The 26,168-nt window shown below is 45.2% G+C and overlaps 1 protein-coding gene across 1 annotated transcript in view; it reads right to left on the bottom strand.

Annotated features, from left to right (window-relative positions):
- iqgap3 (IQ motif containing GTPase activating protein 3) overlaps window positions 1–26,168 on the bottom strand; it is a 95,805-nt gene that overhangs the window by 21,081 nt on the left and 48,556 nt on the right. The window contains exons 16-24 of the mRNA XM_048620288.1: window positions 24,075–24,158; window positions 20,616–20,687; window positions 18,645–18,714; window positions 16,775–16,983; window positions 14,802–14,954; window positions 13,531–13,694; window positions 10,912–11,136; window positions 8,107–8,247; window positions 192–276 (exon numbers count right to left, since the gene is read on the bottom strand). Of these exons, the coding sequence (XP_048476245.1) occupies window positions 192–276; window positions 8,107–8,247; window positions 10,912–11,136; window positions 13,531–13,694; window positions 14,802–14,954; window positions 16,775–16,983; window positions 18,645–18,714; window positions 20,616–20,687; window positions 24,075–24,158 (1,203 nt within the window). The remainder of the gene's footprint in view (window positions 1–191; window positions 277–8,106; window positions 8,248–10,911; window positions 11,137–13,530; window positions 13,695–14,801; window positions 14,955–16,774; window positions 16,984–18,644; window positions 18,715–20,615; window positions 20,688–24,074; window positions 24,159–26,168) is intronic.

Below are 26,168 nucleotides of genomic sequence, written 5' to 3'. Positions count from 1 at the left end.
GGGGGGGGGGGGGGGGGGGGGGGGGGGGGGGGGGGGGGGGGCGGCGACAGTGTTGGGGGAGTGGTCAAGCGACGGAGAGAGAGATACAGCGACAGAGTGAGCGCGACAGAGAGAGAGAGCGACAGAGCGAGAGAGAGCGACAGAGCGAGAGAGAGAGAGAGAACACAACACACCGACTGGCTAAATCTTACCTTTAACAATTCGTCTTCAGTAACACCTGGAAACTTCTCATACAGTGAGTTTTTCAACACTTTGGCAGTATATCGCATTCCGTACCTGCGCGTGGAACAAGACGATCAACGTTAGATTCCCGCAGGATCTCACTGCACAGCAGGTGGCCATTTGGCCCATCCAGCATATGCTGGCTTTCCACCTCATTCCCCTTCGTCCCATTCCTTTCCCCCAAAGCCCTGCGTGTTTTCTTCCCCCATAAGTATATATGTGATTCCTCCATTTTGAATGTTACTGCTGAATCAGCACCAGATTTTCCTGCATTAAAAAAAGTCATCAACCCTCTGCTTCTCTTGCAGACACAGAAAATGCAGTGGAGAAGAATTTTTCGTCTCACAACCCTCCGCGAACACGTACATTGACTCCCTTAGTGGGAGCAGCAATCCAGAAGTGGAGATTGACACTTGGTACCTTTGTTATGTGGCCATTTACTCAGTGAGCTCTTCTGATATGTGGCAAGTCTACTCGGTGGGACTGCAGCCTAAGACACTCTCCAGTGGGCAGCGATTCAGAGTAGACTGAATGGGGTTTGGTTCATCTAACTCGAGAGATGACCCAGAGTTAATTGCAGCTATCTTGAGGACAGGTAACTCAGCAGAGTCATCCAGCACAGAAACAGGCCCTTCAGCCTAACTCATCCAAGCTGACCAGGTTTCCTGAACTGAAGTAGCCCCATTTGCCTGTGATTGGCCCATACCCATCAAAACCTTTCCTATCTATGTACCTTTCCAAATGTCTTTTAAATGTTGTAATTGTACCTAAGAGCTGGAGTTGTGAAGAAGTCGCAGCTCCCCTCAGCATCAAACACCAATATCTGTCCATCAAACAAGAGCTAACTTCTCATTATTGTGTGGCTGTGGTGGAAGATTGCTTATTACGTTCCTCATGGTAGACTGGTTAGTAAGGTTAGATCACATGAAATACAGAGAGAACTAGCTTTTTGGACAACTGAACTGTCTGGAAGGTAGAAGACCACTCAAAGCTGGTGGTGGATGGTGGCTTTTCAGACTGGAGGCCTGTGACCAGCAATGTGCCCCAAGAATAATATCTAGGCTTGGGCTGAGAAGCTGCAAGTAAAATTCACACCACACAAATGCCAGGCTATGACTGTCACAAATAAAAGACAATTTAACCACTGCTCCTTGACATTCAGTGGCGTTACCAATACTGATTCTCCCACTGTCAACGTTCTGGGGGTTATCACTGACCAGAAACTCAACTGGACCTACCACATAAACACTGTTTACAAGAGCAGGTCAGAGGCTGGAAATACTGCGGTGACTATCATATCTCTTGACTCCCCAAAGCCTGTCTGCCATTTACAAGGCACAAGTCAGGACTGTGATGGAATATTTCCCACTTGTCTGGATGAGTGCAGCTCTAACAACACTCAAGAAGCTTGACACCATCCAGGACAAAGCAGCCCGCTTTATTGGTACTGCATCCACAAGTATCCACGCCCTCCACCACTGACGCTCAGTCGCAATAGTGTGTACTATCTGCAAGATGCATGAGGAACTTCACCAAAGATCCTCAGACAGCACCTTCCAAACCCACGACCACTTCCATCTGGAAGGACAAGAGCAGCAGATACGTGGAAACACCACCTCCTGCAAGTCGCCCTCCAAGCAACTCACCATCCTGAAATATCTCGCTGTTCCTTCACCGTCGCTGGGTAAAAATTCTGGAATTCCCTCCCTAAGGGCATTGTGGGTCAACTCACAGCAGGTGGACTGCAGTGGTTCAATAAGGCAGCTCTCGACCACCTTGTCAAGGGCAACTAAGGACAGGCATTAAATACTGGCCAGTCAGCGATGCCCACACCCACAAATGAGTAAAAAAAGATTAAGGAAAGACAGTGTGGATTAGCTAACAGCAAAGTTTAATTAACTTGCTTTAGTTTCTAGAAGCAGTAATAGACATGGTTGATGAGGGTAATGTGGGGTATGTGGACTTACAAAGAACAGACTTATGAGCAAAGTTACAGTGTGTGGAATAAAAGATACACTAGCAACATGGACAGGAAATTAGATGAGTGGCATTAAACAGAGAGTAGTTATTAATGGACGTTTTCTGTGATAGAGGAGGGTTTTAGCGTAGTTCCACAAATGTTTATGTTGGCTCCTTTGCTTTTCCTGATAAAAAAATTTAATGTCTAGACCCTGGGCTACAGGGCACAATTTCCAATTATAGAGATGATGTGAAATTTGGAAGCATTGAGGTGAGGAGGGTAGTTTCAAACTTCAAAAAGACATCAATGAGTTGGTACAATGGACAGGCAGCGATGGGTGAAATTCAATGCAGAAAAGTGAGAGGAAGAGTAGGAAGAGACTATATAAAACAATGGGTGGATAGTAAAGGATGCAGGAGCAGACAGACTCAGGTGTATAGGTATACAAGTCATTGAAAGTGCTAGAAGAGATCGAGATGGTGAATGATAAAATACAATAGAATCACAGAATTTTACAGCACAAAAAGAATCTATTCGATCCATTGTGTCTGTACTGGCACCTGAAAGAGCTACCCGGCTAGTCCCACTTTCCAGCCCTAAACTGTAGCTCCCTAACTTCATCACTTTCAAGTGTGTATCCAGCTCGCTTTTGAAACCTCCTGTAAAATCCGCCTCCACCACTCTCCCAGGCAGCGCATTCCAAATCCTAATCAGAGTGAAGATGTGTCTCCTCATCTCATGTCTAGCTCTCTTCGTAACAACCTTGAATTGTGACCACCAGTTACTGACATTTCAACTAGTGGAAATGGATTATCCTTCTTCACCCTGTCAAAATTGTTCGTAATTGTGCACACCCCAATGAGATCACCTCTTAATCTTCTCTGCTCCATGGGGAATATGCCCAGTCTCTTTAATCTTTCTTAGTATCCCTAAAATCCTTCATTCCTGGTATCATTCTAGTAAATCTCCTTTGAACTCTCTCCAGGGCTTTATCCATCAATAGACAAGAAGTCAGAGTGGGTGGGGGAGGGCCATGCTAATTGGGTCAAGTCCAGCTGTAAACAATATTGAAACAAAGCTCAGTTAGATTTCGGGTCGCAATAACTTACCAATTTTTAAACTGGAACACTTAAACAGGGAGATGTTAAATGTGGACTTGCTATTTTTATGAAGTGTTGTCACTGTTGGAGTGATAGAGATACACAGCATTGAAACAGACCCTTCAGTCCAACTCATCCATGCCGACCAGATGTCCTATATAAATCTAGTCCCATTTACCAGCATCTAGTCCATTTCCCTCTAAACCCTTCCTATTCATACACCCATCCAGATGCCTTTTAAATGTTATAATCGTATCAACCTATACCACTTGTGCTGGCAGATCATTCCATACACACACCACCCTTTGCATGAAAAAGTTGCTCCTTAGGTCTCTTTTATATCTCCCCTCACTCCCCCCACCTTAAACCAATGCCCTCTAGTTTTTGACTCCCCCCCCCACCCTGGGGAAAAGACCTTGCCTATTCCTTATCCATGCCCCTCATGATTTTATAAACCTCTATAAGGTCACCCCTCAGCCTCCAACACTCCAGGGAAAATAGCCCCAGCCTATTCAGCCTCTCCCTATAGCTGAAACCTTCCAACCCTGGCAACATCTTTGTAAATCCTTTTTGATCCCTTTCAGGTATCACAACATCCTTCCTAGAGCAGGGAGACCAGATTTGCGCACACTATTCCAAAAGTAGTCTAACCGGCTGCACCATGACCTCCCAACTCCTATACTCAATGCAATGACCAATAAATGCAAGCATACCCAACGTCTTCACTATCCTATCTACCTGCGACTCCACTTTCAAGGAACTATGAACCTGTACTCCAAGACCTCATTGTTCAGTAACACTTGCCAGGACCTTAACATTAAGTGTACAAGTCCTGCCCTGATTTGCCTTTCCAAAATGCAACACCTCACATTTATCTAAATTAAGCTCCATCTGCCACTCTTTGGTCCATTGGCCCATCTGATCAAGATTCCGTTGTACTCTAAGGTAACTTTCTTCATTGGTCACTACACCTCCAATTTTGGCGTCATCTGCAAACTTACTAACCATGCTTCCTATGTCCACATCTAAATTATTTATATAAATGACAAAAAGCAGTGGACCAACCGGATCTTGTTGCATTTGGACATGGACTGCTTCAGTACCTGAGTCGTCACGAATGGTGCTGAACATTGTGCAATCATCAGCGAACATCCCTACTTCTGGTCTTACAATGGAGGGAGGGTCATTGATGAAGCAACTGAAGATGGTTGCACCTAGGACACTCCCCTGAGGAACTCCTACAGAGATGACAGACCTCCAACAACCACGGCCATCTTCCTTTGCCACTGGAGAGTTTGTCCCCGGATTCTCATTGATTCCAGTTTTGCTAGGGCTCCTTAATGCCACACTCGGTGAAGTGCAGCCTTGATAGCAAGAGCAGCCACTCTCACCTCACCTCTGGAATTCAGCTCTTTTGTCCATGTTTGAAACAAGGCTGTAATGAGGTCAGGAGCTGAGTGGCCCTGACAGAACCCAAACTGGTCCTCACTGAGCAGGTTATCTCTGAGCTGGACCTGCTTGATAGCAGTGTTGATGACACCTTCCATCACTTTACTGATGTTTGAGAGTAGACCAATGGGGCAGTAATTGGCCGGGTTGGATTTGTCCTGCTTTTTATGTTCTATACAAGTCTAGATTTTTAGGACATACTTGGGCAATTTTCCACATTGCCGGGTAGATACCGGTGTTGTAACTGTACTGGAAGGTCTTGGCTCGGAGAGCGGGAAGTTCTGGAGCACAAGTCTTCAGCACTACTGCAGGAATGCTGTCAGAGCCTGTAGCCTTTGCAGTATCCAGTGTCTCCAACTGTTTCTTGATATCACGTGGAGTGAATCGAATTGGCTGAAGACCAGTATCTGTAATGCTGGGGACCACTGAAGGAGGCCAAGATAAATCATCCACTCGGCACAAACGGCTAAGGATTGCTGTGAATGCTTCATCCTTATCTTTTGCACTGATTGCTGGGCTTTTCCATCATTGAGGATGGGGATCTGTGGAACCTCCTCCTCCAGTGAGTTGTTGAATCATCCATCACCATTCACAACTGGATGTGGCAGGGCTGCAGAGCTTAGATCTGATCCGTTGGTTTTAGGATTGCTTAGCTCTGCCTGTCTATCACTTGCTGCTTTTACTTTCTTGCATGCAACTAATCCTATTTAGTAGCTTCGCTAGGTTGGTACCTCATCTTCAGGTGCGCCTGGTGCTGCTCTTGACATGTCCTCCTGCACTCTCTGTTGTCTTTATTCATTCACGGGATGAGGGCGTCGCTGACCAGGCAGCATTTATTGTCCATCCCTAATTGCCCAGAGGGCAGTTTAGAGTCAACCACATTGCTGTGGGTCTGGAGTCACATGTAGGCCAGACCAGGTAAGGATGGCAGTTTCCTTCCCTAAAGGACATAAGTGAACCTGATGGGTTTTTCCAACAATTGATTCACGGTCATCGTTAGATTGTTAATTCCAGATATTTATTGAATTCAAATTCCACCATCTGCCACGGCGGGATTTGAACCCAGGTCCCCAGAACATTATCTGGGTCTCTGGATTAACAGTCCAGCGATAATACCACTAGGCCATCGCCTCCCCTGCATTGATCCCTAGCTTTATCGTAATGTTTGAGTTGGGGGTATGCTGGGCCATGAGGTTACAGATTGTGCCCTGCTGCTGTTAATGGCCCACAGCGCCTCATGGATGAGCAGTAGTGAGTTGCTAGAACTGTCCAAAGTCTGTCCCATCTAGCACACAATGCCACACAACATGATGGTTATTCTCAATGTGAAGGCAGGACTTCATCTCCACAAAGACTGTGCGGTGGTCGCTCTTACCAGTACTGTTGTGGTCAGATTGGTAACAATGTCAAGCATATTTTTCCCTCTTATTGGCTCCCTCACCACCTACTGCAGCTACGTCCTTTAGGACCCGACCAGCTCTATCAGTAGTACTGGTGCAAAGCCACTTTTTGTCGTGGATATTGAAATTCTCCACCGAGAGAACATTTTGTGCCATTGCCATCCTCAGTGCTTTCTCCAAGTGTTGTTCAACATGGAGAAGTAGATTCATCAGGTAGGGGAGTATATAGTAATCAGCAGGGGGTTTCCCTGCCCATGTTTAACCTGAAGCTGAGACTTCATGGAGTCCGGAGTCAATGTTGAGGACTCCCAGGACAGCTCCCTCCCGACTGCATACCACTGTGCTGGGTCTGTCTTGCTGGTGGGACGGGACATAGCCAGCATCGGTGATAGTGGTGTCTAGGACATTGTCTGAAAGGTATGATTCCATGAGCATGACTACGTTACTTGATTAGTCTATGAGACAGCTCTCCCAATTTTGGCACCAGTGCCCAGATGTTATCAAGGAGGCGTTTGCAGGATCAACTGGGCTGGTTCTGCTGTTGCCTTTTCTGAAGCCTAGGTCTATGCCAGGTGATCTGTCCGGTTTCATTTATAGAGTCATACACCATGGAAACAGACCCTTCACTCCAACCAGTCCATGCCAAACTTAATCAACTATCATCAAATCTATCTAAACCTCTCACGATTTGATAAACTTCTCTTGGGTCACCTCTCAACCTCCTATGCTCCAGTGAAAAAAGTCCCACCCTATCCCAGCTTTTCCTTATAACTCAAACCTTCTATACCCGGCAACATCCTGGTAAATCTCTTCTGAACCCTCTCCAGCTTGATAACATCCTTCCTATAACAGAGTGACCAGAACTGAGACTTTGTAGCGATTGGTGCAACTAGGCCATTTCAGAGGGCAATTGACAGTCAACCACATTGCTGTCAGTCTGGAGTCACATGTAGGTCAGACCAGGTGAGGATGGCAGTTTCCTTCCCTAAAGGACATTAGTGAACCAGACGGGTTTTTCCGACAATTGACAATGGTTTCACGGTCATCAGTAGATTCTAAATTTGAGATTATTTTTGAATTCAAATTCCACCATCTGCCATGGCGAGATTCAAACCCATGTCTCCAGATAATTATCAGGGTCTTTGGTTTAATAGTCTAATGATAATACTATAGGCCAGCGCCTTCCCTAAACCCATCTTCGCCCATGTTTCTAATCTTATCCCAACTTATCATTTCTAGAAGCTTCTTCACCAGTGAAATCAAACGCTGATCTTGCCAACAATGCCAATGTCCCAGTAAATGAATCTTAAAAAAAACTGGAGGATAATCCAGGCTTTGTGGTCAATACTGAGAGAGCGCTGCATTGTAAAAGACATGGTCTTTTGGATGAGACACAAAACCGAGGTCCCTTCCAGTTCGCTGTGAAAGATCCTGCACCACTCGGAATCACAGAATCCCCACAGTATGGAAAGGGGTCATTTGACCCATCAAATCTGTACTGACCTTCCGAAGAGCGACCCGTCCAGACCTAGCCACCAACCCTATCCCCATAACCCCACGAATCCAACTAGCCTGCAAATCCCTGGACACCATGGACAATTTAGGGGCATGGCCAATCCACCTAACCTGCACATCTTTGGACTGTGGGAGGAAACCAGAGCACCTGCAGGAAATCCACACAAGCATAGGGAGAACGTGCAAACTCCACACAGTCGCCTGAGGCTGGAATCGAACCCAAGTCCCTGGCGCTGTGAGGCAGCAGTGCTGAATGCCTCAGTTTTGCACCATAACAATTCTGCGATGGGGACTTGAGGTTGCAAAAGGCATTAGAGAAATGCAGACTCTCTTTTTAGATTTCGGAGGAGTCATCGTAAGCAACCAGAAGGCATTGGCCTCTGGCTGACAATACCCACAACCACATCCAAGGTTATAAGGCTGTGCCAAATACACTTGGAGAAAGCTTTAGAGTACGTACGGTATCTTGTCCATGCCGGAGACAATGGCAGCGAGGAATTTGTCAGTGGCAGCCCGGAGATTGTGAATGGATATGTCCAGCCTCCGCTGGACCTCATGGTGGGTCAGGGCTTGTTCTGGAGTCACCTCGTACGGCAATTTGCTGAAGGAGAGAGAGAGAGAGAAAAAGAGAAATCAATTGCTTATTTTTGGCCTTCTCAAAGGCAACGCAATTTATAAAATTGTCAGTCCTGGAGACAGTTGAAGCTAAAGTGGTCTTGGGAGTTCATGATTGCCAGCCATTAGGGATCACAAGCTCATTTTGTTCTAATAGATTTGCTAAGTTTTGAGCTCCTTTGCAAAAGATAGGGTCACACTTTGAAAAGGTACAGCCCTGCACAGTCTTTGGCTGGTATAAGATCAATAGACAGACACCGATAAGGAGAACCATTTGACAGTCCCAATGCATCACGTGCAATCCACATGTTCTTACAACAGCCAGATCCACAATCCCAGAGGGTTACCATTGGACAGAAACTGAACTGGACCCAGCCATAAAATTACTATGGCAGCAAGAGCAGGTCAGAGGCTGGGAATCCTGCAGAGAGTAACTCGCCTCCTGATTTCCCCATAGCCTGTCCCACCATCGACAAGGCACAAGTCAGGAGTGTGATGGAATACTCCCACATGCTTTGAGTGTGGCTCCAACAACACTTGAGAAGCTCAACAAAAAGCACTCCTCAGTTCCCCAAACCCTGATGCCTATCTGCTTACTGGACTACAGATCGAAACACAGGACTGGGTAGCCAGTGAGGCCCCTGCAAGGATGGCGGACAGCTTTCACAACATAAAACAGTTTAAAAGGGAACACTATACACAAGTCACGGGAAAAGGCTTTTGAAAGAGGATTTTGTTTTTAGAAATGAGAATGGGATTTGGAAAGAAAGGGAACTAGTACGCCAGAGTTGTTCCAAGTTTTGGAATTAGCACCACAGATCAGGAAGAATGGCAGACCTGCTTGAATACCTGGTAAAGAACCAATGATGACAATAAACATGGTCACAACATGGAAGAATCATGTTCGAGTACCGCTTTCAACATTAAATACTTAGACAAAGATCTACGACCTTATGTTTAAAGTAAAAACAAAGCAAATCAGAATTCATCTTGTAGTGCTTTTATTATCCATTCTTGGGATATGAGCATTGCTGGCTGGGTCAGCATTTATTGCTCATCCCTAGGTTGTGGAGTGTTCCAAGTTTTTAATCCAGTCAAAGTCTAAGAATTTGATCTTTCCATGTCTGCTACCTTTGCCCCAAGTGGAAAAGGTCATGGGTTTAGAAGTGCCACTGAAGTTGGTGCAGTGCATCATGTAGGTGGTATACATTGTTGCCACTGAGCCTCGGTGACGCAGGGAGTGAGTGTTTGTGGATGTGGTGCCAGTCCAAGCGGGGACTGCTTTGTCCTGGATGGTGTTGAGCTTCGAGGTATTGTTGAAGCTGCCCCCATCCAGGGCAAGTGGGGAGTATTCCCTCACACTCCTGCCTTGTAACTTGTTGATGGAGGACAGGCTTTGGGGAGATAAAAGATGAGTTACTCTCCATGAAATTGCTCTTGCAGCCACAGTATTTATACGGCTGGTTTCTGGTCAATGGTAACCTCCAGCATGTTGATTTTGGTGGGTAGGGGGTAATGTTGTTCAACATCAAGCACATGTAACATGATACAGATCAGAAGGCACCTGCTTCAATGGTTTGGTTGAAGTTGGCTACATGCTACAGTTTTTCCAGCACCCTGCAGATGTAGCCTGAAGATTCCTGTTTAGGCACACGCAGATATCAAGTGAGACAAAGAAGAAAGCTTAAGAGATGAACTCAGACGCAACCAGGTAGCCTAGTGCTAATCTGGAAGAAAAGGCATTTGGAAAAGTATCAGCCGGAGACTGAAGCCTGCAAGCTTCAGCAAGAACTGGAGAGGAGCGTCAAGAACAAAACGGACAATTTATTGCCTTAACATTTCTTCAGTAAACTGTACAGAAGGGCTATAAGCCTAAAAAAAATTTGATTCTCTTCAACCTGGGAGCTGAGAGTGAGGTTTGGTATTAAATTCAAAACAGCAGGCCTGGAGCTACATTTGCAGGACAAAGCTGGTTAGATTGAAAACCAGACATCTCATCAATTCTGCCTACCCTCCCAATTTTAATTGATTTCTAAATCACCTCGCCACACATGCACTTAACCTGAAGCTGTGTAATTAGAAAGAGATTTGCTTCAGATCAAAGAATGAAACATCTGCTGACTGGGGGGCACTGATCCTACCCACCCTCAAGTCTGAGCAGAACAGAGCAGGCAACACACCAGCGCTGCAGTGGATACAGAGCCACTTACTGGGGGATTAAACACTCCAGGATGGCTGCACCGATGCAGGGATTTGCTCTCAGGAGTAGCAGTTGGGTGGCCAGTAACAGATACCAATTACCTCAGGAGTAATAGATATCAAAAACACACTCTCCGTTCTGTGCGACTTCGAGCACGTGACCTCCTTTTGCCATGTGAGAGTTTGAGAATTTGTCTCAAGTGAGGTGTGGGGGGACCCACAGGCCAGCCTGATTTGATCCTTGCCAAATGCCTACCAGGGGACATTTGACAAAAGCAGGGACAGCAACGCCCGCAGAATCAATGCCGCCTGTAACCCATGGGGGCAGTAAATGATTCCACTTTGCCAGCTGGGAGCAGACCTGCTCGACCCTGGTGGCAACAATAGCATCAAGGTGACGACCCTGCCCACCCCCCCTCCCCCCACTCCTTTTTGCAATTCTAATCTTTACCTTCTCTGCCCAGTTTCAGTTTCCATCTGGTTCACCCAGCTCTTGTAAGTATCGACTGGGTCAGTCTTGATGCTCAGGGATTTATCCTGCAGAATCTCCTTGACGACAGGCCCCAAGATCTCCCGCAAGGCGTTCTGACCACGGACATTCCGGTAGAAACTCACCACCAACTTGGTCACGGTGGGGTTGCCAGTGACGATCTCACGGACCTGGTCAACCTTTGATCTGCAGGGGTTGGGAAAAGAGCAAAGGAGGAAGCCGAGAGTCTTGGTGTAGAATTGTACCAATTTGAACAGTGGCCGAAAACAAATTCTGTACAGGTAATGAAATTGGTCTCAACTTTCCAACATTGCCCCTCTCTTCATCAAAATAGGCCTTTTAACATTCCAAGGTGCTTCACTGAAAGGTCATCGGAAAAAATTTGAGCCACATGTGGAAACACGAACGTACAAGTTTGAAGCAGGAACCCGCCATTCGGTCCCTCGAGCTTGCTCCACCACTTGATAAGACAATGGCTGATCTCATTGCGGTCTCAACTCACTTTTCTGCCTATCCCTGATCCCCTAGTTACTCAACAAAACATCCACGTCAACTGTAAAAATACATAAAGATGTCTGTCTCCTCCACTTCCCAGGCACAAAAGTTCCAAAGACTCACAATCCTCTTCCAAATGTATGAATTAGGAGTAGGCCATTCAGTCCTTCCTCCCTGCTCTGCCATTGAACAGGCAGGTGGATGATCCAATTACCCCACATTCCAAACGAACCCCAATAACCTTTTACCACCCTTTTGTACAGGAAAAAAATGTCCTCATCTCCCTCTTAAATGGGAGACCCTCTTATTTTTAAACCATGACCTGTAGTTCTAGTCCAGTGCTTTACAAACTTCATTTCATCCCTTTCCTGACTCCTCAATGGGATAAGGTGGGGTATAGAATGGGGTGGTGCTTGTCTGTTACAGCAGGAGCACAGCTGCTATAAACCCAGCCACAGCTCCACAACAGCCATTGCCAACATGGAGCTCGATATGGCAACATTTCGGCTCACAACCCTCTTCGCGTCCTGACTGCCAGCTTGGAAAGTCCTGTTCTAATCCATCTCACAGGAGGAGAGGAGGAGGAGGAGGAGGAGAGGGAGGAGGAGGAGGAGAGGAACGAAAAGCAGGAGAGAGGAGAAAGAAGAGGGGAAGAGAGAGGGGGGAGAGGGGAGACAGGCAGAGAAAGAAAGGAAGAGGAATTGTGCAAGTTGGAGAAATGAGAGTAGGGAATACCATGCCTTAGACAACTGAAACGTCAGCAGTCAATGACCTAATAAAGGGTACAGAGGACAGGCAAGAGGGGAGAGGCCAGAATTAAAGGGTGATAAACGTCTTGAGAGAATTGCAATATCGCAGATCTAGACCAGATAGTCAGAGACATAGTCTCTTTCAGCACTTCACCAACTTATTCTGGCTACTCCACCCAATAGCAACCACCTCTGTACTAGCCTGAATGTTCCCCTTCCCAGCTATTTCTGGACCTATAAGGAATGAGGATTTGAGCTTAGGGGCACACAGACAAAATCAGGAACAGACATCTAGGGAAAAGGTAAATCAATAAATCCTCCTTGTCAAATGCTCAGTCTTGTTGGGTCAAGAAGCATCATACTGAAGCACTTAACAGAAATAAACTTGTCTATTGCATCTATGATAGCCCATCTGAGCAACATGAAGTTTGCACTTGTACTGCTGAAGGAACTGAATTGCTATCTTAATGACTTGGTGCATAGAAGAATAACCAATGCTCAGTACAAGACTGATGCACACAGGCCAGAATGCCCGAGTGTCAGTCTCCATTTTGCCTTTGTTTGCTTGGCTGTGGTTATGAGGGGCTACTATCTTTGCCGCTGCCACTCCACACACCCCTGGACAGGGATTTCCCTTCGGCCCACTATCCAATGATTCATTCCATATGGGCGTCAGATTATGGCAGCGTCCTACCCTGCATCTGATGCCTGTGCAGCCAAGTAACAGGTCAATAGCGCTCATTTGGGTGAGGTGACTGCAGGTTACTGTCAACCGTGAATGCAGAAGATAGCAAGACCTGTCAGGACCAACAGGCATGAACAGCCCTGGCTCTTGTTGGGACCCATTCCCAAGAATGCAGAAGTGTCTTTGTGAGGAGAGACTGAGAAGACTGGACTTGTATTCCCTGGAATTTAGAAGAATGCTACGGTATCTCATTTGAAGCAGACATGATTCTTACTGGTATTGATAAGGTAGATGTAGGAAGGGTATTTCCCCCAAGATTTTTTTTTAATTTTGGGGAGGTCTGGAGCCAGGAGGCAGTCTCAGGATGAGAGGTTGGCCATTTATGACTGAGATGAGGGGCAATTTTTTCACTTGGAGGTTGATGAATCTTTGGAATTCTCTACCCCCAGGAGGTTTGTGGAGTCTCAGTCATTGAGAATATTCAAGACAGGTTTTTAGAGGTTCAAGATATTGAGGGATATGTTGATAGCGTGGTAAGTGGTGAGGAGGTTGAAGGTCAGCCATGATCTTATTGAATGGCACAGCAGGGTCGAGGGGCTGAATAGCCCACTCCTGCTCCTATATATGTTGCCCGTCACCCTGATCACGTACTTAATTTCCTCTCGAAGAGCAGTGGTGAACAGACGTAGCAGCAGGTAGTCCTCTCTCTGGTTAGCTGCGTAGTTGTACAGCGAGAATATGACAGAATCCATAAACTTGGTCGATCTGTTCTGGGGCATCTGGAAAATCAGCTTGGCCAAATACACTGGCTTTGTCTGGCATGAGAGAAACAGGCACAGATGGAAAGTCAATGCTATTCTTATCCAGTAAGAACAGACACATTGTCAGCTAATCCCAAACACCACAAAACAAAAAAATGGACCACAAAATTATAATCTGGACCAAGGTAATTGGTCATGATAATGTCACCGGACTACAATCCAGAACACCAGACTAATAGTCCAGGGACGTTCAATGAATTCAATAAAAAAATTGCAATCAAAAGTCTAATGATGACATGAAACCGTTGTCAAATTATGTAAAAGCCCATCTGGTTCACTAATGCCCCTCAGAGAAGGAAATCAGTCATCCTTACTTTGGCTGGATATATTCCAGACCCACAGCAATGTGGTTGACTGTCAACTGCAACTCTGGGCAATTAGGGATGGGGAACAAATGCAGACCTGGGGGTGCCCACCTCCCCTGAATGAATAAACAGAAAAAAAAACTATCAGTCTTCCCTTGGATTTAACGCTTTGACAATGATTAACTATGAATGCATCCAAATTTTCCTTTCCTCTTTCCAGCTCAAACAATTTCCAACTTTTAAATTCTCCTCATCCATAAAGTACTTCACAGAGGAAGATATCTGAAGCAAGGAATAGAAGGGGTTGAAAAATGATTTTGACAAGAGGACACCTTGGAAGTTTAACAGAGGAGACCCTCTGGTTTATTTCAGTAAATGAGATGAAGCTTCCACTGGAAAATTTATCAATTTTGATGCTTTGGGGAGATAGCAGGGCAAAGGGAGGAGTGGAAAGTAAACACCAAAGGAACAGGAGAAGGCCATTTAGCACCTTAAACCTATTCCTTCAATTTAATTGGATCGCAGCTAATCTGCACTATATCTTCAACTACTCAACAGTGGCTGCACTCACTCCACAACATGACCAAAACAAAACAGTAGCAAAACAAGCCTACCCACCCTTCCCTCACTCCCGCTTTGTGCTCCAGTCCCCTGGAGATCAGCAAAGCACCGCTACAATCTCCCTCACTCCACCTGGAGGACTGGTGAATCTACACCTTCAGCCAAATACGCATGGAAAGGGAAAAACCCAGCAGGGTGACATGAGGAGATACTGTCACTGCTAAACCAGGGTTACCTGCAGGAGGTAGAAGAGATGCTGATATGCCTCAAGTTTCTCCCGCTTCTCTCTGCTGAGAGCCTTCAGTCCCTTCTGCTTGTCGATCACCATCAAGTCTGCCAGCTGACCCTTGTTCTTCTTGGTGAGTTTCTTGCAGTGGGAAACCACTTCCTACAAAAATGTAAACAAGTGTCCCAGTTTCTTTCTTGGAGATACATCACCACACTCAATAAAGCTTCAGCACTGGCTCAGTGAAGTCAGCTCTACTCACATGTCAGCACAATGAGAAAACAGTAAATGGCAACAATTTCATTGATCTGGAGGAAGCAATTTTGTCCATGATTTATCAGGGATGTAGGTCCATTGTTATCTATCCCTTCTTCAACAGTTCTGTTCAATCTTTCATAACAACTGCAACAGCGTAGAAAGACAAGGAAAGGAAGAGGTCCAGGGCTCAGGGCCTATCAGCACAGAGCATGATGGCTCAGAGTTAAACATCGACCTTCACTCACAAGAATCATGTCCCAGCATAACTTCATTTTGAAGTCAGCATTTATCTAACACTGCTGTCCTACAGAAGAGTTAATCTATTCAAAGAAAATAAAATTGTATTGAGGTGGGTGTTTGGCAAAATTAGAAGTTACCACTAAAAGAAGGGTAATTTCCATGCCAGTCAAAATGGGCATGGGTGGTGTCACCATCAAAGTTGTACCCTTTTACCAAGTGTGATATTCATGAGACAGTCAATGCATGCAAGAAATGATATCAATGGCAAAGTGGTAAGTGGAAATAGATATACTGTACGACCAGTGAGAAATAAAAGGAACCTCCATCCTGTCCTGAACAGGTTAAAAAATTCATCTGGACATCTTGGTGACTAAAAACTTCTCCTCTGAGGTATAGGAAGCAAGCGGTCAACTACAATAACAGTCTGAGACACAGAACGATTTAGAATTGAACTAACCTCAAAAGACAGCCATGCCTTTGTTTCTGTCCTTCCTAGAACTTGCATCGCACTTTCATAGACCACACTTGGGGGTCAATGTGCAGAGTTCTGGTCTCTGCACCACATACAAGTTCAAAGGGGCATTGGAGGAGGCGCAAAAGGAAATTTACAAGCATGTTACTAGAGCCACGAAGTTATAATACCAGAACTGAGAGATTATGATTATCAAAGAAAGCCGAAGGAACTAAGGAAGTTTTCTCTAGAAAGCAAAGGCTGAGACATGACCAGTTAGAGGTATTTAAAACTATGACAAAGTTTGACAGGGTCAAAGTGGTAATGTTGCCACTTACCGACAAGGTGTGGATTCATTCCTAATTTATTCTGATTTGTTCACAAGATGTTGGAGTCACTAGCTAGGCCAAAATTTACTGCCAATCCCCAAGTGCCCTGGAGAAGGTGGTGGTGAGCTGTTTTTGTGAACCACTGTAGATTGTAGGAAGACCCATCGAGCCATTAGAAAGGTTAGAACAACCGTTATTTTCATGATGCCTTTGAGGCAGTAAAGATCAAATGTAGATGCTGTAAATGCAAGACTAATAAGCCTAAATGAGAAATTCGGAAAGATGTCTTCACCCAGAGAGCCCATGGAGTGTGTGGAACTTGCACCCACACACAGAGTGGTTGAGGTAAATAGGAGAGACACATATAAAAATCACAGAAAGGAATAGAAGGATAGGGTGATCGGGTGGGGGCGTGGGGAAAGAGTGAAGAAATTATAAGGGGGCAGGTATGAGAAGCACAAACACCAGCAGCTGAATGGCCTACTTCTCTGCAGTACATTCTCAATTACACCAAGGGCAACTAGGGATGGGCAAGAAATGCTGGCCAGCCAGCGATACCCACATCCCATAAATGAATAGAGAAAAAAAAACACAAACTAAACTGCCTCTTTGAAGTCTCCCATGCACAGCAAAAGGCACAATCCTACCACAAGAAGAATTTAACCAGACACTTCCCTTGCTTAAAAGGCCAGACAGCCTCTCACCTGCAGGGTTATTCTGTTCTTCACCAGCAGCCCTATCTTAATGTCCATGATGTTGAGGTCCTGCTCCAGGCGTTGATTGGAACGGATGTGCTGCACCACTTCCTCGCGCAGTCGCATCAGTTCCCACTCTTCACGGAAGTCATGGTCGCTGTGTTCCAGGAGATGAGCAAACTTCCGAACCACACTCAGCGGAGGGTTCTGGGCATGGACTGAGGAACACAAGTTTATTTTTGAAAAACAAAATTTTCTCCAATAGCTCATGGAACTAAAGCTGCAGACACAGAGGTGAAATTGGGACCTACCCGGGACACTACTTGGGATGTGTTGCATCAACAGCTTGTAGTGCACTCTGCCTAATATTCAGCTCTGTCAACGTTATTGGAACTGTATACGTGGCCTTTATCGATGTCAGCATTTGCTAATTTGCACCACTTAGCACAGGACTCCCCAAACCTGGGTTATGACCGAGGGGTCATGAGCTCTGAGGAAGCTTCTCTAACAGTGGACCCAATTCATGCAGGGGAACAATAAAAAAAGCCTGTGGAAAGGTAAATTTTTGAAATAGAAAGCCTACAGTTTAAATATTTCCCAGAAGATAAAGGTCAGCTCCCCCAGCCCCGCTCTTCTCATAAATTCTCCCTCCTTCCAAATTTTCACACTGGGGCCATGCTAACTTGGGTATTAAGCTGGGGTCACACTGGGAAAAGGTTTGGGAAACACCGGTCTAGTGTCTCTGCCTGTAACCGTATTCAGCCTAGTTTAAAGCCACCATGTAGACTTTCACTTATATAACGTCTGAGTGCTTGATGGTGCCTCAAATATGTCTCTAAGTGCTACACGTATAGCTGCTGTACAGGGAGTACACCAAAATCTGCAAACAATCATTGTTGGATAGAAACACAGAAAATAGGTGCAGGGGTAGGCCATTGGGCCCTTCGAGCCTGCACGACCCTTCAATATGATCATGGCTGATCACACAATTTCAGTATCCCACTCCTGCTTTCTCTCCATACCCCTTGACCCCTTTAGCCGCAAGAGCCACCTCCACCTCCCTCTTGAATATATCTAACGAACTGGCCCCAACAGGATGGTGGAGAACTGTCTGTTGGGACAGCATGAAAACTCAGCTTTGTATTTTTGTGGGGTGAGGGGTATGTTGGTATAGTGGCAGTGCTGATGGACTGATAATTCAGAGGAACAGGCTTAAGTTTGACCAGGGTGTGGGTTCAATTCTCACCACGGCAAGCTGGTGGAATTTAAATAAAGCCAGTTTCAGTGGTGGTAAATGTGAAACGATCATGGTTAAAACCCGACTGTTCAAAAATGCTCTTTAGGGAGCGAAATCTGCTGTCCTTACCTGGTCTGGCCTACATGGGACTCCAGACTCACAGTGACATGGTGGTTTCTTAAATGCCCTCAGAAACTGCACAGTAACCCATCCAGATTACAAGGAATTGGGTGGGGATGGGCAACAAATACTGACCCACACTCAGTGAAAGAATTTTTAAAAATATCATTATGGCTTCTCCAATGTCACTTATCAGGACAAAGGAGGGCAGACCATTTCTTAACTGCCTCACCTGAAAAGCTGCATACCCTCAGTGGTACATTAGAGCAACGGGTTAGATCACTGACTGAATTCCTGGTGCTGGTAACCAACTCCAGCCAATCTGAGTGAAGGCAAAAGCTCCAGCAAACCCTACAAAACAGGCAATGTCTTTGGTGCAGCGCTGAAGACCACTGGGTTCCTTGGAGAAATGGCACCAAGACGAATTCAGAAGCCTCAGTGCAGCCTAGCAAGGGCTACAGAAAAGGAAAGTGCTGCAGGCCTCAAAGAAACCTCAATGATTCAGTGCTTAAAACCACTTACCCAAGAGCCTGTAGTCTCCTCTGGCCTTGTTGGCTCTGGCAAAAGCCTGGATCTTCACCACCGAAGCAATCTGCAGGAGTGAGTAAACAATTGGTCATTAGACTGTCCAGGGAACCAGTCTAGTGGGCACTTGTTACCAAACCTGCGTGATCAGCACCTTAATAGGAACTGATGAAGTAAATGATGACTTTACTTTCTATTCATTTCTTGTCCAAAAGAGTAGAGAGAGCTTTACTTTGCACATACCCTTGTGCTGTCCCTGTCCTGGGAGTGTTTGATGGGGATGGTGTTGAGGGAGCTTCTCTTTCCATTTCCTTCTCATTTAAAGGGGTAGGAACTGATAAACGAGAGCCCCTACATTCAGCGGGCACAGCTCCTGACGAGGGGTGCAGATTCACCCCTATGGGCTCCAGTCACCAATTAATGGCAACAATATCATTTGAGATTTTGAAATATAGTGAACAGGTCTAGAACTCAGGACAGGGCAATTAAGCTGCACTGGGCAGTCAGAGCATCAAGGACATAATGCCTCTACTTCAGAGGCAGTGGGGAGGAGCCCGTCCTCTGAAACACCATGAAATCCGTCAACTTGGTCTTCTGTATCCGCTGCTCCCAATGTGGCCTCGTCTACATCGGTGAGACCAAGCGTAGACTTGGAGACTGTTTTGTAGAGCATCTGCGCTCTGTATGCGACAAACGACAACATCTTCTGGTCGTCAACCATTTTAACTCCCCTTCCCACTCCCTGGGAGACATGTCCATCCTGGGCCTCCTCCAGTGTCACAATGACACCACCCACAAACTGGAGGAGCAACACCTCATGTTCCGCCTTGGGATCCTACAGCCCAATGGCCTAAATATGAAAAACTAGATCTCTCTCATGAAATGAAAGTTGATCTTTCTGCCTAAAATGTTGTCACACCAAGTAGTTAGTCCCGTGTACAAATGCTACTCACCCACACAAAAACAAAATGCAGGAATCTGAAGCAAAAATGGAGAATTCAGGAAACACTCTGCAGTGTTGATGGAGAAAGAGAAAGAACTCTGGCACTTCCACTGGAATGGGGTAAACTGAACAAGTGAAAGATGTGGGGTGAGGGGCAAGAACGAACAAATGGAAAGGTCTGTGAAGGGCAAGAAAGGTTAAACAACAAAAGAGTTCATCGTGCAAGGCCAAAGAGAGAATGCAATGAGTGAATGAATGTGTTTGGAGAAGGCTAGAATGGAGGATCCTACAAAGCACAGCTCGAATATATGGGAAATGAGACAATCAAGGTGAAAGAAAATTAACATGTCGAGGGACCTGACAGGGTGGAGACCTGAAGGACTTTTCTTGTTGTGGGAAAGACTGAAACTAGTGGACACAGTTGAAGGATAGTGTCTCGCTTTTAAGACAAAGTTAAGGAAGATTATTTTTTCTCAGAGGGTCATCAGAATGTGTAATTCTCTTCCCGAGAAGGTAGTGCATTCAAACATATCCAAAGGGGGAGTTTGATAGATTTTTGATGGACAATGGAGTCAAGGATTAAAGGGTGCAGATGGGACAATGGAGATGAGACCACAACCAGATCAGCTACTAACGTATTGAATGGTGGAGCAGGCTCGAAGGGCCAAATGGCTTACTCCTGCTCATAAGTCTTACGCTCCCAAGTCAGAGGGGAAAAAAAATTAAGCAAAACAGTGGGTGAGGGAACACAGGTCACGATATAAAACTGTTGAACTCGTTGCTGTGTCTAGAAGGCTGAAAAGTAGTCACTCGAAAGATGAGGTGGTTTTTCCTGCAGTTTGTGGTCACTGGAAAGCTGCACTTGCCCACACCAGATAGCGTGGTACAGGCCTTCAGTTAAGCAGCTGTAACCAGGTTTTGCAACATTTGATACCTCTCCCAGTATCTCCATCTAATTTCAAACCTGCTCAGTCCTTTAAAAACGAGACTGCCAATTGGTAGATTATTTATTCACTCAAGCTTACATTGTTCTTGAAGTGCTGCAGCCTTGCCCTATATCTCCTCTTTGCCTGCCACATCCTCACCCAGGACTGAATCTAGAAAAAAAGAACAAAATGTCAAAGGCAATGGTTAATAACAAAGAAATCAAACAAAATCCTATTGAACAGACTAGGTGGAGCAATGTTCGGAGCAGCAGTTCTTTAGGGTAGTATCCTAGGCCCAATATCTTCAGCTACTTAATCACTGACCTTCCCTCCATCATGAGGTCAGATGTGAGGATTTTTGATGATGACAGTACAATGTTCAGCAGCATTTGCAAGTCCTCAGATACTGAAGCAGTCTCAGTCCAGATGCAGCAAGACCTACATACCATCTAGATTTGGGGGTGTCAAGTAACATGCACACACTCACAATTGCCAAGCAACAACCATCACTAATATGAGAGAGAGAGAGAGAGAGAGAGAGAGAGAGACTGGGCGGGGTGGTGGTGAGCGTAACCAGTGCCCTTTCACATTCAATGACATTACTATCACTGAAATCAACACTAGCAACATCCTGGAGTTTACCAATGATCAGAAAATGCACTGGACTACCCATGTAAATATTGTGGCTGCATGAACAGGTCACAGACTGGGAAGCCTGCAGACACACAAAATAATCAAGCTTCCAAAAGGACTTTGGCATTTTCCACACTGATCAGTTCACAGGAATTTGATGTTAAGATGGTGCTTAAGGAAGTCAGTGTCGAAATGACATTAGAAATGCAAGAAGCTCTCCCAGGTCTCCCTCAACCAGGCAAAACAGCCTCCATAGAACACTGCAGCTAGAAAAACCACTGCCCATTGCTCTTTTGGACCATAACAAGGAAGGTGCTCATCCATTCAGCAACATGTCACGATGGTGGTTTACCGAACATAAGGATCAGGAACATGACGAGCGCAGCATTCCCTCCAATTTTCTTTCTGACTTATGATGATCACTTTGTGTGGAACATTGGCGCAGCCGTGTAGCTTAGGAAGAGCATTATGAGGAGGCCATTCACCTGCCTCAAGCACGCTCCCCAATCCACTAAGATCATGGCAGATCTGATTTTGACCTCAACGCCAAATCTCTATCCACGCTCTGAAATCCCTGATTCCCTTGTTAGTCATGAATCTCTCTCCTTCTACCTTAAAATATTCTCTGTCCTCACCTCTAGCCCTCTCTGTGGAAGAGATTTCCAAAGACTCTGAAAAATAGATTGCACTTCATCTCTGTTTAATGTGGAACACCCTCATTTTTAATCTGTGTCCCCTGGTTCTAGTCTCTCCCACAAGGGAGAAAACATTGTCCAAGCATCCAAGTTGTCAAGCTCCCACAGGATCAAATGTTCCAACAAGATCAGATGCCTGTATCAATGTTACAAATGCAAGAAACCAGAGCAGGAGTGGGTCAGCTGGTCCCTCGAGACCACTCTGCCTTTCGACGAGAACATAGACTCTCTGCAACCTCACCTTGACTCTCCCTCCATTCCCCGTATCCCTTTGGTCTTTCCGGAAACAGACTGAACCAGCATCACATCTTGTTAAAGGGTGTTTGTTGCACAAGCTCTGTATTTGAGATGTACTTTGCAAGGTACCTTCCTACTTCTGCTTAGATTCCACTTCAAATCAAATCTCGCTGCCCCATCACCAGCTCTGCCTCTCCATTTCTCCCCAGATCACCACATCCCTCAGGTTTCCCTTTGAAATCTGAATTTAAGGTCACCATACCAGTAGTACATCCTTATTTATATCACTCTCCATACTACACATCAACCACTGAATTTCTTTACATGTATTTTTAAATTCACCACCTTTTTATTTTTAGAAAAATGTTTCACAATCCACTTCCATCTAGAAACACAAGAGCATGGGAACCCTACTCCCTGCGAGTTTCCATCTAAGCCACTACCATCATGACTTGGAAATAAGTCACCATTCCTTCATTGTTACTGGGTGAAAATTCCAGAATTCCCTCCCTAAGGGCATTGTGGGCCGACCTACAGCAGGTGGATTGTAGCAGTTCAAGAAGGCAGCTCACCACCACCTTCTCGAGAGCAACTAGGGATGGGCAATAAATGCTGGCCCAGCAGTAACGTCCACGGCCCATGAGTGGATCAAAAAAAAAATCATCTGCTTGAAATACACAAGATGCTCAGTGAGTTTTTCATGGCTTTGCTAAGGCAATCCCTTTGAAAATGAAACTTCTTCAAGTGATTCAATAATGGTACAAATCTCCGCATGCTCATTTACAAAGAAGCACGATTTGAAACAAAGTCATTTAAGCAGTCTGGTTAACTCCTCATGACGTGCTTATTGTTCACCTGGGGTTGGGCTGTTTCTTAAGCACCTGTATGGCACACACTCACCATTCTCAGATTACTCCGAAGAAAATTAAGTTTTAAGCTTGTTTATTTCTCCCTGCTTCACCAGCTGCCTCTCTTTTGCAGGCACCAAGCTGCACTGGAAGCACAGGTCCGTGGGGAACAGCCGTATTTTCAGTACTATCTTCAGTGAGCTTACACAGCCAGTATTATGGACCAGACCAAAACCCATCAAAATATGAGGATATCCTAGACCCTAATTTTTTTCTTATTTAAAGGCAAATGCCAGGCAGTGCATTCCAGATGCAATTCTATAGGTCAAACTACAAAATTTGAAGCAAAACACACTTTATTCATACACGTTGGTTAAAATACAACAAAAGAAGGAAGAAATTAGAATAACAACTCTGTTGGAAAAATCAACAGAATAATAATTATTTTACTACTAAACAGTAATTGTTCCAATATAAAAAGATCCCATAAATACTTCCTGGCAAAAAGCAAGTTCAGAAAAGTAGATTGACTCACAGGCAATTCTGCAGTGCAGGAGGACAAAACATCAAGAGGAAACTCAGAGAGGAGAGCGAGAGCGGGAAAAGCAGGGAGAGATGTACTGCAGCTTCCAAACCCAGATTTAAGACCCCAGCAACTGCTGCCACTGAAAACTAAAAACTAAAAATCCTGGTTCTGTGGGAGCTCGTCCCACCCAGTCAGGCTGCTTCTATTGTTCCCACTTAAAAAAAAAAACCCAAGGCCTCACAAGCTGTTCACTTTATTGGATTCAAAACCTCTCTTCAAAAAAACAAGCCAGGACAAAATACACATCTTAAAGCCATAGTATTGTCATAACAACAGGCATTGGGCTGTTTCACAATGGGGAATTTCCCCCTTGCTACCCACTTTGGTGACCTTCTGCCCTGTCCAGTTTTTGGGAGATGGGTAGGTTCACTGAACAGTCAGCAGCAGAATGAGAGCTCCCTGTTCCATTCTTGCACCCAACTGGTCTGTGGATGCAACTGAATCAGAACTCCAACCAGTCACAGAAGGATCTTTAAATATTTATCATGCTGTTTAAACCAGACTTCCTTCATTATAATTAACATTACATGACACAAGGCCAGAGCTAAGTGGTCTGCACCTTAATCACAGCATCTGCGTTGTCTTGAAAGTGATGAAGCCTCTTCTGGTAATCTCTCCGCTGTCTGTAACCTCTCCAGTGCGACTGAAATATAAAACACAGCTGAATGCTGTTCCCTTCACAGTTACCAGCCATCAGAAACAAGAGAATAACATCTAGGATTTAATTTTTGAATCTTTAAAATCTAGCAGGAAAAAGAAAACTACGTTGAAAAATAATTATTCTTTGGATGCCAGTGACACTGGCAAGGGACTGTATATTGCCCGTGAATTATTCGAACATGTTGGCACACTGACGCACAGATGTTGCAGCAGACCTCTCATGTCTTAAGGGACCAGTTGATATTTCAAGAATGGTCTTGTCTTTTGATTCAAAAAGCCATAACTACCTTTGCTGCTTGCTTATGGGATGATATTGCACAGAAGGAAGTCATTCAACACTTCAGGCTTCCCATTCAGAAGAGCTATGCGATTATTGCCACTCCTGTCAGAATTGCATATTTTTCATCTATTTTAGAATTGATCGATTTCCTTTTAAAGGTTATTATTGATCCTGCTTCCACAGCCCTTTCAGGCAGTGCATCCATAAATTTTGCCCAGCTCGACTCTTTAGAATCTGTTCAACGTTTACACAGAAATACTCCAAAGTTACACAAGGACTATGAGCTGGTTGCAGCTCACCAATACCATCTCAAGGGCAATAAATGCTGGACTAGCCAACAACACACTCTGTGTAAATGAATATTTAAAAATTCAGACCATCTGGCCCATCTGCTCCATGCTAATGCTTATCCTCCTTAATGCCATCCCCTTTCCCTTGGACACCTAACCAACCTGTCCCTTTATCTTTTCTTTATCCTTTCATGGATTATGGGTGTTGCTGGCAACACCAGCATTTGTTGCCCATCTCTAATAGTGCCTTGAACTGAGTGGCTTGCCATAGAGTGGACATGGAGAAGATGTTTCTACTCGTAGGAAAGACTAGGACTTAAGGTCACAGCCTCAGAGTGAAGAGACGACCCTTCAGAACTGAGGCAAGGAGGAATTTCTTTAGCAAGAGGATGGTGAATCTGTGGAATTCACTGCCACAGAGGGCTGTGGAGGGCACGTCATTGATTGTATTAAGCCAGAGATAGATAGGTCCTTGATTAGTAAGGGGATCAAGGATTATCGAGAGAAGGCATGGGGTTGAGAAACATATCAGCCAAGATTGAATGGAGGAGCATACTTGATGGGCCGAATGGCCTAATTCTGCTCCTATATCTTGTGGAGGGCAGTTAAGAGTCAGCCACATTGCTGAGAGGTCTGTGGAGTCATATGTCAGTCACATGTCAGTGGAACGGGGTAAGGACAGAAATTTCTTTCCCCGTCAGTGAACTAGACAGTGTTTTTTTGTAAAAACATCAAATAATTTCATGGCCCCATATTCCAAATTTGTTAGTTGAACTTAAAATCCACCACCAGCGGGTGGTGAGATTTGATCTAGTGTCCCTGGGATAGCCTGGGCCTTTGTCCTACTAATGCAGTGACATTACCATCACACAACCACCTACCTCAGGGACCATAAGACATAGGAGCAGAAATTAGGCCATTCCACCCATCGAGTCTGCTCCACCATTCAATCATGGCTAATACGTTCCTCAACCCTATTCTCCTGCTTCCTCCCCGTAACCCTTGATCCTCTTGATAATCAGGAACCTGTCTATCTCAGTCTTAAACGTACTCAATGACCTGGCCTCCACAGCCTTCTGTGGCAGTGAATTCCATAGATTCACCACTCTCTGGCTGAAGAAATTTCTCCTTATCTCCATTCTAAAAGGTCTTCCCTTTACTCTAAGGCTGTGCCCTCGGGTCCCAGACTCTCCTATGAATGGAAGCATCTTCCCAACATCCACCTTGTCCAGGCCATTCAGTATTTTGAAAGTTTCAATTAGATCCCCCCCTCATCCTTCTAAACTCCAATGAACCTTCCTCATATGTTAAGCTTTCCATTACTGGGACCATTCTCGTGAATCTCCTCTGAACCCGCTCCAGGGCCAGCCCATCCTTCCTGAGATATGGGGCCCAAAACTGCACGCAATACTCCAAATGTGGC

This window comes from Rhincodon typus, chromosome 46 (genome assembly GCF_021869965.1).
Source record: "Rhincodon typus isolate 14 chromosome 46, sRhiTyp1.1, whole genome shotgun sequence".
In the NCBI taxonomy this organism is placed as follows: domain Eukaryota; kingdom Metazoa; phylum Chordata; class Chondrichthyes; order Orectolobiformes; family Rhincodontidae; genus Rhincodon; species Rhincodon typus.
The sequence above is the reverse complement of the archived record's forward strand: the minus strand, read 5'-3'. Positions and strand labels throughout refer to the sequence as shown.